We start from the raw sequence: 12,311 nt of genomic DNA on the forward strand, positions 1-12,311 counted from the left end.
GATAAGAAACCATCCTGGGGTTATTTATTGCACATTTTTTCCAAAAGTATACCTTTCATTTCTCTTAGTTCTGATGCTATTTTTTCTTTTGCTGCGACATCTCGTTCCATAATCAGAAGTTTTTTTTTTTAAATATTCTTCTTTAATTCGAATGTTTTGATGCAGTAGATCTATCGTTTGAGTATTTTGTTCTACAGCTTTATCCAAACGCTGCGTAGCAAAATTTCTCTTTTTTCCATTTTTTTCCAGCGTGAGCTTCATCATTTCCTATATTATCATTAAGGAGAATGTCTTTCTGCAGAGGTGCATTAAGAGAATTCCTGTCCTTTTGTTTTTGGTCACTTTCCACTTTTTTATCATTTTCCAACACAATTTTCTGCGCCTGTGGTTCTACTACTTCCAATAAGCTTCTTATGACAGTTTTATCTGACTCTGAAAGATCTACCATTGCAGGTCCACCACCCGTTTTCGAAGAATGGGCATTAATCTGCGCCTTTTTAGTTTTCGTCCTTGACGGAATGTCGTGCCAACTCTAAAAGATTTGCATTGAGATTATATAAAAATAGTCAGCAAGGATGTATTTTATATACCTTATTCCACTCTTTCCAGTCTTTTTTTGCACCTGGGGTTCCATTTAATATATTTGTAAGATCTTTCCACAAAGCTATTAGTCCAAGATCCCAGAGCGACCAGACATAACTTATTTTCACACAGATGAAACTTCAGGATCTCAGTAGATTCTCATGTGCTTTGAATACCTGCGAACTTGTGTAGCTTGCCTAGTGACACCTGGGCAGATACCAGGTGGCAAAGGTGACTAAAAATAAGTGTTACTTTACTTACTTTCACATGGCTGATTTTCATATATGTTTTAAAGAATATCATTCTGAAGTTATATTATAAGTGCCAGACACTTCCCATGGGCCAAAACTCTTGCCAGACACTTTGAAGATGCACAAAAATATTAGGTTGGGGAAAAAGAAATCCATTATTTTTTCGGTAGATGGCTGTAGTGATCGATATCTCGTAAATTATCGATCAAACAACTTCAAATTTATGCTCGTTGTCAAGGTAACAGTTCGCACTAAAAGAATTCGTTTGCAGTTTTTTGTTTTGTCCATTCAGTTCTGAGTTACACGGCGTTAAAGATGGAAGTCAACAAAGAGAAAATTCGGTCATTTTACAGTTTTTCTTTGATAAAGACGAAAATGCAAGTCAGGCGGCTGAAAATGTGAATAGTGTTTATGGTCCCGATACTGTAACAGCTAATTACGCGCAATTTTGGTTTCGTCGATTCCGTTCGGGTATTTTTGACGTTAAGGATGCCCCTCGCACAGGCAGGCCCGTCGTCGAAAATGTCGACAAAGTCACTGAAATCATCGAAGTGGACCGGCATGTTAGTAGTCGTAGCATCGCCCAGGAGTTAAAGATCGACCACAAAACAGTTTTAAACCATTTGCACAAAGCTGGGTTCAAAAAAAAGCTTGATGTTTGGGTGCCACACCAATTAACACCAAAAAACATGATGGATCGAATTTCCATCTGCGAAGCCTTGGCCAAACGTAATGAAATCGGCCCATTTTTTAAACGGATGGTGACTGGGGATGAGAAATGGGTCACATACGACAACATTATGCGAAAGCGATCGTGGTCAAAGCGCGGTGAAGCAGCTCAGACGGTGGCCAAACCGGGACTAACGGCCAGGAAGGTTCTGCTTTGCGTTTGGTGGGATTGGAAAGGAATCATTTATTACGAGTTGCTTCCATATGGCCAAACATTAAATTCAGACATCTATTGTCAACAACTGGACCGTCTGAAGCGAGCAATTGACCAGAAACGGCCAGAATTGGCCAACGGAAGAGGTGTCGTGTTCCATCAGGACAACGCCAGGCCACACACTTCTATAGTGACTCGTCAAAAACTCCAGGAGCTTGGTTGGGAAGTTTTGATGCATCCACCATACAGTCCGGACCTCGCACCAAGCGATTACCATCTTTTTCTTGCATTGCAAAACTTTTTTAGTGATAAGAAATTGGCATCAAGGGAAGAGTGTGAAAATCAATTGCTGGAGTTTTTCGCTAATAAGGACCAAGACTTTTAGAGAGAGGCATAATGAAGCTACCATTAAAATGGCAACAAATTATAGAACAAAATGTTCATATTTGACCTAAATCGGACAATGCAAAACATGTTAATTAAAGTCTTGAAGTTCACGTAAAAATAATGGATTTCTTTTTCCCCAACCTAATATATGAACTTTACTTATTTTCACTTGGCTGATTTTTATATATGTTTTAAAGAATATTATTCTGAAGTTATATTATAAGTGCCAGACACTTCCCATGGGCCAAAACTCTTGCCAGACGCTTTGAAGATGCACAAAAAATAAATGAACTTTACTTATTTTCACATGTATGATGTTATAAAATATGCCATTGAAGTATAGGTGAATCCCTCCACTCCATCTGCTGAGCTTTTCTTTGTTAAACAATCTTCAAGTGGTAATAGTAGAAGTGAATAAAATGAGAGTTGTAGTACAATTATTTTTGTGTCAAAATTCTTAGTGTACTGAATTGATCCTACTCTTCGTCCTCCTACCTTGGCTGAAATGTATGTTGAACACAAATTTTGCAAAATTTTTAATGTCCATCGAGAATATAATACTTGATTATTGAAGGCCTTCAGGGAAAACGAACATGTATTTTATTAAATTTTAATGAAACTTCCAATTTTATATAGGGAATAGTTTGATTTCGGATTCTCTAAACGTCTCTTCTTCCTTATAAAATCTGCCAAAAATCAAATAATCGAAAGAAAATTCTTTCAATCCGAATATTACAACCCAACTATGGAGCTATACTTCAATGGCATATTTTATAACATCATACATGTGAAAATAAGTAAAGTTCATTTATTTTTTGTGCATCTTCAAAGCGTCTGGCAAGAGTTTTGGCCCATGGGAAGAGTCTGGCACTTATAATATAACTTCAGAATAATATTCTTTAAAACATATATAAAAATCAGCCATGTGAAAATAAGTAAAGTAACACTTATTTTTAGTCACCTTTGCCACCTGGTATCTGCCCAGGTGTCACTAGGCAAGTTACACAAGTTCGCAGGTATTCAAAGCACATATGAGAATCTACTGAGATCCTAAAGTTTCATTTGTGTGAAAATAAGTTATGTCTGGTCGCTCTGGGATCTTACTCTATATGGAGTCTTGTCTAGAGAAAGTTGACGAGAATTAATATTTCTTTTTGTTCGACGGACATTGGTTTGTTTCTCTTTTCCATATTAAAACAAGAAACGAAAATCTTTATTCACTACAAAACTGATGTTTTAGTTAAACAAAACCAACTCTGAAGATTTTGATTTGACGTATTTTCAAAATTCAAATTCAACCATAAATGGGCACAGAATTATCAAAAGCATAGAATTATTAATATGAGTTTATGATTAAACGCTGATTATTCGATGAATTTTGCTACGATGCCAAGTTTATTCTCCGTTCGAAATGAAGGTACACTTTCTTCGGAACGAGTAGTTGGAGATATGCTCGAGAATTGACTCGATTCGAACGATACGTTCGATTTCACTCGTTCATGAACGAATACGTTCAACGAACGAGTGATCCCGAGAATTGACCCCCAGGTCAGTTGAAACAATTGTTGTATCGTGCGGTTTGGGGTAGAAAATTGAGACAGTTTATTGAAAGTGCTTTTGTTGACAAATTGAAAATGGTCTATTATTGTTACCATATTTCTCCCCATTTTTATGGCGATTGTTCGAGAGTTCAAACAAGGAGAAGATCGTGAGATAATTTGTGAATAATTTAGACTGATTTTATCCGTGAGATTTTGAACAAATACACATTCAATTTTTTCTGCTCTATTCAGATAACAAGATGACTTTTCTAATAAATTTCGATATACAGGGTATTTTATAGCCATGTTTCCATCTTATGAAATATTACTGAACCGGTCCTGGATTTCAGATTTATCTGCTATAGGGGAGAGTGGGGTAATTGGGAATGGCGGGTAATTGGGAACAGCTAGATAAAAAATACTTCCTCATGTGCGACCCTGTCTTCAACATTTCCAACAGATGCATCTAGCGATTCTCAGGGCGTATGTCAAAAGTTGCGACGATAAGTTGCATATTTCTTGTAACGGCGAGTCGAAGAATTGTTTTCGCATTTCAACTTTAATTTTTTCGTGTGTTATAACAGATGTAACTATCTTATTTTGAAGTTTAGATGTGCCATATTTTGTTGATTCCATACTGGTACTATGTGTTTTCTAAACCTACGTGATTTGAAGTTGAAAGAAAATGGATAAGTGCCAGCCATTTTTAATTCTTTTGATATATATATATATATATATATATCGGTTTAAAACGCGCGACGACGTTGTCCGATGCCTAGATTCCATTGTTTGCGATCTTCCCATTGTCCTATTTGTAAGTTTCGATCGCTCATTGCTTTTCGTATTCCCTCCAACCAGTTTTTCTTTGGTCTTCCTCTTCGTCTTTTTATATTTGGTATCCACTCCATTATTTGTTATCTTTTGATAACTTGGGGTAATTAGAAACGATATCAGGTGGGTAATTGGGAACGCCCCTTACATCTTTTGCGTTTCCAATCACTTTTGTGCTGCTCTGGTTGATAGTTCAAAAATATTTTAACGTTGAAATGTGTTGTATCTAGATACCAAGAAATTATAAAAAGAAGACCGAAACGAAACATAAAAGTGAATATCCCCGCTGTGTGTTCGAAGATTTAAGAAACGAAAAGCTTACATTAAGCTGAGCTGCAACTGAGAGAAACAAGCAGTGGATACTTGATACTTTTGTGATATGTGCCATTTCTAATTATCCCATTTCATTTTTATTTGCCATGGGACTGTTCACAATTACCCCGTAGGGTGTCGGGTAAATAGAAACGATAGTATTTTTTGTTTTCGTTGATATTTTTCAGAAAACGTTGATTTTTTATAGTTTTTTGTTTCCGATTAGTACATAAATGAGCAGAGTTCATTTTTTAATGAAAGTTTTATATTTTTATTGATTTTTTTTATAATTTTTCAGCGCTTGAAATTAAGTGTTCCCAATTCACCCACTTTCCCCTACTAGTCGCGATGAGGATGTGTAGGTCATAAATTCTCTTTAAAATTGTAAAATAATACTCACTAGTTCTAAAGTTATGGCTTTTTGAAAATATGGACCAAATGAATACACCTTCTATAATAGGCATCGAAGACCTTTTAGCCATAGGTGATTTACAATAATCTAATACTAGATATTAGAGGACATTTTCCTTTTTCAAGCCCAAAATATTCAAAAGGAACGAAAAAGATACATATCACTTTTCGACTGAAATTAATTATTGTAATATTAACCCCGGGTTTCATAAAGCTTGATCGGAAAATCAACGTTTGATTGACGAATAGACGTCAATTCGTTTTCAATGGTTAATTCAGTCATAATCATTTTCGAATCAAATTATAATGTTATTCTCAATTGCTACTTCTTCAATATATTCAGAAATGAAAAGATTTTAGTGATTTTCCTTTAGAAATCGAGTTACTGTCAAATCGTTGATCGGACAATCGAAGTTTTATGAAACCCCCTGTATACGTTTTTTATTATGTACAAACTTTCAGTGTTTCACACCAAGAAGACATGAAAAGGAGGCGCAATAGGAGATCAGAAGCACTCAGGGTCCACACACCATACTCTAGGGCGCATTGGCGTAATCAATATAAAAAATATAAATTTGAATAATTCATTTACCATCCACTAACTCGTGTTCCAGTGATTCATTCATCAGATAAACAACGTTTGAATTATTTTGAATAATTATATCTTTTGTATAACTTTACCCAACTGTCTATGCTATGCATCGGCTAACGAATCCATTTCTGCCAGCTTGACCCTGCCGCCCCATACGTAATTACACTTTCTGAATACAACTGAATTGCGCCACCTTTCTATATCTTTTTGGCTCACACTGAATAACGATTCAAGTGGAATACAGTTGAAAACCTTCTAATTATATGATGAAAACCAAATTTCAGATAAATACATAGTACATCTCTTAGAAATGGCATGTTCAGGTTCCACCCCAACTCAAGAATGCGACTGCGAAGATTTGAATGAAAGAGTGAGACAAGCTATACGGGAAATAAATGAGTTAACATCAACATGTCCGCCAGTTGAGAAAAGCTCCTATATCAGTGGCTGCGTTCCCAGTAAGACTACTGAATCTGAAGCGAATGAAAAACTTTGTCCGAATTTCAAGAAAATATGCACCATATCGAAGAGGGAAGACCCTAGAACAGTGATTTGCCCTTCTCGATGCAAAATTTTCGACTTGCCTAAATGGGCTATATTTGTAGTTCTAAGTAGCTCCTTTCTACTTATTTGGATAATTTATTATTACTGGAATTAATCGAGAAATATAAGTAAGTTTCAATATTCAGCTTGCATCAATACTACAGTCGATTTCCAGATTATTATTCTGGGAGGTCATTCCCGGGGAATACAGACTTCTACGTGAGATATCTTAGAGATCCTCCTAACGCGAGTTCCTTGAGTAATATGTTATTCCGAACGTAACCTGAATAAGAAATCATAAAATGGATATCGCCTCCACAGTAAGGCAGGTGAATAATAATCGAAATTAATTCAGACACATAAGATCTGTTGATTGAAAATCAACATATGCTACGTTATAAAAAAAAAGGTTTGATAGAAATACTATTCCGTCGAGAAAGAGTAGATGCTGACAACAGTTTCGGTTTCATTTGACCCCGTCAGAGCAACACACATATCTCGACGAAAATGAAATGAATTAATGAACAATACAATGATCGTTTTTAACTATTCTGAAAGGCAATTTCCCCTATATACCCCTAAGTTTTGGTAGAGATACTCTACCTACAGGGTCCATTATCATTTTCCTTCATTATATCCAGTTATCTTCAATCAAAATTAACTCACCTATAAGTGTAGTTGGAAGATATCTTGAGTGTCTCATAGATTTAGTGAACTCATATCTCGTTTTGACACGTCTTCTGGATCGTAGGAATCTAGCAATTAAGCTTGGAACATAACTGGCAGTAAGTTGTTTGCAGAGCAGTAATTTTTCCATATGGTACAAGAAATAGGCTTGCTTTTTCATCTTCCTTGCATGACTTTGCACCTAAAATAATACTCATTTATACAACGCTAATGATACTCATGATTACTCATCAATATATTTATAAGATATTGATGAGTGAGATATGAAGTTTAAGTGGTCAGTTCAAAAGGAGAAAATGAATATCTTACTTCAGAAACCACTAATTTTTATGGGGTTTTCATTATCCGATACGTTTGAGTACTGTGGATATTATGTTAAAACACACTTTTTAGAAAACATTTTTCGAAATTAATACAAAAACAAAAGTTCTTGAGTTCCTTTTTGAGGGGCTCTTATAAGAAGTAGGGGGAATCCGGGAGACATGCTCAGGTAGGAGACTTGAACCATCTCAAATATTTCAATTCAAATTACGCGCTACCGGTATCGTAAATAGCTTCATTTTGACCGCAATCAGAACAGTTCGAGAGTGAGAGGGTTGAACGTGATTTTGTTGTTAGGAAGTAAGAAATTGAATAATTTTTGTTTCTTACACTGTCTGAAAAGTTTAATAGGTACGTGGTGTAATTTAGTTTTATTGCTTTCATTGATTAATATCGTTTTACAAACGATGAGCATTTTAATAATAGTTGTAAAAGTTTCAAGAAAACATCTGTTGACTAGACTAAAAGGGAGTGCCGGAGACTTGACCCATGCTATGGTCGGGAGACATAATCAGTGATCCAAGATTCCCACACTGAGCTTAGATAATATTTTGCTTAAAAAAAAGAAAATTGGATAATAGAAAAAAATATAAACAATATACAAAGGTTCAAAAAAGTAAAAAACATCTCAGAAATGAGTAAGAAAATATGTATTTCATACGCTGATATATCTGATGATGAAAACCGTGACATAGAATATCGTTGGTCATTGGAAATTGTTTTCTCTCAACGTTTTTCCTGATAAACAAACTTATGGTCTAGTCTCTCTCGCCCCCTGTTCAACTCTCCCATTGGTTAGGGAGACATGAGCCAATTTTCGGTTCCTAACAAAATAATTGCTGTACTCAAAATGTTCATCTCAGCATCACTCTCCTATTATCTATCGTAACCTATTCGGGCATGATATCTTCACGCAAAAAACTGAGTTGCTACCATTTACAGATACAACTTAAGTGGCTTCAGAGCAAGGTTTTGGTGCAAGGCCCCGTTCACACCACGTGTTAAAAATTTTTACCTGCAAACTGGATGAAAAATTATTAATTGAGTTTTATGCGTACGGCGCGCAAAGCCAGCTCTGGAATCTCACGGCGATCAGCACGAAAGTGAACCTGAAAACGTGTGAGAGATCCCATTATTTCAACTCTGGAAATCGGATAAAAATCCGATGGTGAAAAAACGGACGGTGAAAACCGTGAAAGGAGCCTAATGGCATCGTAAAATCTAGAATAATTGCCGTCTTTTTCTGTTCATTCCAAACGAATATGTCATGTCTATTAAGTGGAAGTGGTATATACGATTCGAGATCAAGCTGATCGACATTGGTTGCTTTACGGTTGCTACCAAAAAATACGAAAATGTGCCACATCTTTGAGCAATAGCCTGAATTACGAACTGATATAGTTGAAAAATGGAAATTACCACGCGGGAGGTAATATAAGGAATATTGAATAATTTTCAGTTATTCCTGAATTTCAGCGTAATCTTGCTATATACCCTATGAAAATTTTTGCAATATATGAAGAATTGAATCGCCGGTGTAACCCTGTCGCTATTTTCATCGAAATATGTTGAATAACCGTCGAATAATGATTGTGAAAAAAAGTTTCATAGACACTGAAGTTCCAACTTCTTTTCTCATGAAAAACCAACTAAATTGGAAAAAAAGGCAGGCACGGGGTGAAGTCCATACACAGGCTTGGATCGCCAATTGTTCTAAATTTTTTTTTCAAGATCCTGCCCGTCATAGATCCCTATCAGCGTGGAAGGAGGATAGCGTTGGCTAGCTACGCATTGAAGACCGGTAAGTTATTCTGCAGAAGATTAGTTCTGATTCGACTTTCCTCTTTCAGGTAGGCGTCTTCCAAAGTGTTCAAGGATCGGTAATAGTACGAGATCCCGCTGCAGAATTACTACGTTCATTACGTACAGAGACAAACACACATTTTTACATACGTTTATGGATAGGAGAATACACTGATAACACCGCAGCCTGTCAAAAGTGGCCGCAAGTAATTTTAATTAAATTAATGTTAATCAATATTCCAAGAGAAATTTCGTTCACTCCGTTTTGAAATAAAATATCATCCACATCATAGCAATGCATGTAAAGAATACTAAAATCCATAGCTGCCGTAGCACTCTCGGCCGCACCTACCTCGCAGCCAGGTGTAAGCAGGTAACATTTCGATGTATTTCTACGTTCACGACGTACACGGATGTTTTTGATATCAAATTAAAGCTATTTTTTTTCGATTAGGATGATGTATGGCTGCCTGTGAAGAAATGGCCGCAAGTTAGGTCTGCCATCTGTTAAAATAGCGAGATATCTGAAATAAAGTGAAAGAGATGGCGCGCAACGCCACTTGTTAGATGAGGATGGTGGATGCCAGCCGACTTAACGGAGATTTATTTTATAATAAAAAATAATTTATTCATCAAGTACAAATGTAATTAAATCTGAAGAATTTTTTTTCGTGTTTCTTCAAAATAAGTCTCTTGAATCAAGTTTAATTTTATATCAGTGTATTACATTTTTTAGTCCAAGTCCGATTCCTCGCTGCTTTCACTTTCACGCTGCTGTTGTCACTATCGTCGTCGCAATCAGAGTTTTTTTCATCATCTGAAAATGGGTTAGCCCAATTACATAATACATTTTCTACTTGTATCGGAGTTGAACTTCTCAGAAACCATGTTGGTTTCAGGGCACCATCCAGAAGAAGCCAACCATTTATTCTCCGCACTAAACTTTAAACAGTGGTTATTAATTTATTTGGACCTTATTCTTATTAGAATCTATTATATGCATTGCGCTCGAACTCTCAATATTCGTATAGCGCCCGACAAAGGGTGATTACATAAATAATATCAACAGCGTTGTGTACAACGAGCTCCAACACGTGGTTATAATATACGAATAATTCAGATGCACTGTTGAGAACCCTAAGATCCCTTTCACACCACGGGTTTTTAACGTCGGGTTTTTACCGGAAAACAACCGAATGAAAAATTATTCATCGGGTTTTATCCGTACGGTGGGCACATCAAGCTCTCGAATCTCGTGGCGATAAGCGCCGCCGAAAGTGCAATCTGGTTGTTTCCCAGTGCGAAACTAAACCGGAACATGTGTGAAAGATCCCATAATATCAGTAGGTATAATTCGGCACATCGGGTAAGAACCCGATGGTGCGAAATGAGTCTAACTCTCTTACTTTATTTCGGATATCTCGCTATTTTAACAGATGGCAGACATAACTTGCGGCTATTTTTTCACAGGCACCCATACATCATCCTATTCGATAAAAAATTAGCTTTACTTTGATATCAAAAACATCCGTGTACGTCATGAACGTAGAAATACATTGAAATGTTACCTGCTTACACCTGGCTGCGAGGTAGTTGCGACCGAGTGTGCAACGGCAGCTATGGATTTTAGTATTCTTTACATGCATTGTTATGATGTGGATGATATTTTATTTCAAAACGGAGTGAACGAAATTATTTTTGGAATATTGATTAACATTAATTTAATTAAAATTACTTGCGGCCACTTTTGACAGGCTGCGGTGTTATCAGTGTATTCTCCTATCCATAAACGTATGTGAAAATGTGTGTTTATCTCTGTACGTAATGAACGTAGTAATTCGGCAGTGGGATCTTAGACTATAAAGTATACTATAGCCTAATTACGGCAGAATTCGGATGAAGGAAGACAAACCTGTGTCAATATGGTCCTTATTATTTTATTGGGTCGCTCCAGATCTATCCGAAACCGGGTAAGTACTCCAGCGGTATATGCCAATGCCGGTATTGCCTGTAAGCTGAAGCTCAGAACCTTTTTTACCCTTTTAATGAAATTTTTGGGCACACTCCTTGTTCTATATTTGTCTTATTTCATATTTCCCCCAGACGTTTATGCCACTTTACTATTTCTGAGGTTGGTAATACTTGCCCATCTGTCAATATTATATACCCTTTCCTAACATCAACTGTTGTACATTTATCCAGCCCAAATCTCATTCCAATGTCACCGCTCCACTTCCTCACCAACCCTAGTTTTGCCTCCAGTTATTGTTGGCCTCTACCAAAAATTTCGAGACCATCTATCAGATTCGGTCGTCTTCCATATCATTTTACTGCTGTCTCGTTTCGGAAGTATGCTTCTTCAGTGTATTTATTTATTTCCAAACTAACGACTTACGTTAGTTTTGAGCTGCATCTTCCTTCATTGCTTCAAGTCCATCAGGAAAGAGTTGCTTGCGAGTTTTTATATTCCTGATTTGAACTATCAAGTGTTTCTCGTTGAACTTCTTGTCCGGAAAAAAGTATTTCCATCGTTCAACCAATGTTACGTTGAATTTCTTTCCCTTGTTTCCTTGTTCATCTACCTAATAAAGCATTAATTATTCATTTACCTTGTCCAATGCTGCTTTTTTTTGTTCTAGGGTTTGAGCGGCACCGCCTAGTTCAGAAGAGTTCAAGGCATTGATTGATTACCGATTACTGATTGCTGCATGTGTTGGTCGGACCAACCAAACCGGCTACCGTGACCAAAGCGGTCTTGTAGCACACAAGCAAGATAATAGAGTTAGAACTCTCCCCCTAGTCCCATCATACTCAAAAAAGACATGATGGAGGGGGATTAATTCTTGAGTGCCTCTATAGTCTATGTTCAGCTTGGGAGAACCAAAGACTCCAAGTCTGACCCTGTCTGCCGCCGGGCAGTCACAGAGGATATGCTCAATCGTTTCGTCCTCCTCTAAGCAGAGTCTACAGATTGGTTCTTTGGCGATGCTGAGTATGTTTAGCATTTGAGTTGTGCATGGGCTGGGAGGTACTGGAAAAGCTCTGTGCAGTCCTCCTGGACCTCCGGTTCCTCGTTTGCGTCAGTATTCCAGGACCTTCTGCCTTATCCTGCTATTGTTCCGTTCCCTGAAGAAGGAATTGAAAATAGTTGGTTCCGGATTGATAAG

At 36.9% G+C, this 12,311-nt stretch overlaps 2 protein-coding genes across 4 annotated transcripts in view; one reads left to right on the forward strand and one right to left on the reverse strand.

Moving 5' to 3' along the window:
- LOC123308932 (dopamine D2-like receptor) overlaps positions 1-12,311 on the forward strand; it is a 285,090-nt gene that overhangs the window by 94,551 nt on the left and 178,228 nt on the right. The window contains exon 1 of one of the 2 annotated variants that reach the window (XM_044891749.1): positions 6,621-6,653. The exons of the other annotated variant lie outside the window; for it this stretch is intronic. Coding sequence (XP_044747684.1) covers positions 6,636-6,653 — 18 coding nt within the window. The 5' untranslated portion in view covers positions 6,621-6,635. Of the gene's footprint in view, positions 1-6,620; positions 6,654-12,311 lie in introns of those variants that run through there. 2 annotated transcript variants of the gene reach the window in all.
- LOC123308931 (transient receptor potential channel pyrexia-like) overlaps positions 1-12,311 on the reverse strand; it is a 78,363-nt gene that overhangs the window by 15,933 nt on the left and 50,119 nt on the right. For both annotated transcript variants that reach the window (XM_044891747.1, XM_044891746.1), the window contains one exon: positions 7,000-7,201. In XM_044891747.1, the coding sequence (XP_044747682.1) occupies positions 7,000-7,201 (202 nt within the window). The remainder of the gene's footprint in view (positions 1-6,999; positions 7,202-12,311) is intronic.

The sequence above is a fragment of the Coccinella septempunctata genome, chromosome 3, assembly GCF_907165205.1.
Source record: "Coccinella septempunctata chromosome 3, icCocSept1.1, whole genome shotgun sequence".
NCBI lineage: Eukaryota > Metazoa > Arthropoda > Insecta > Coleoptera > Coccinellidae > Coccinella > Coccinella septempunctata.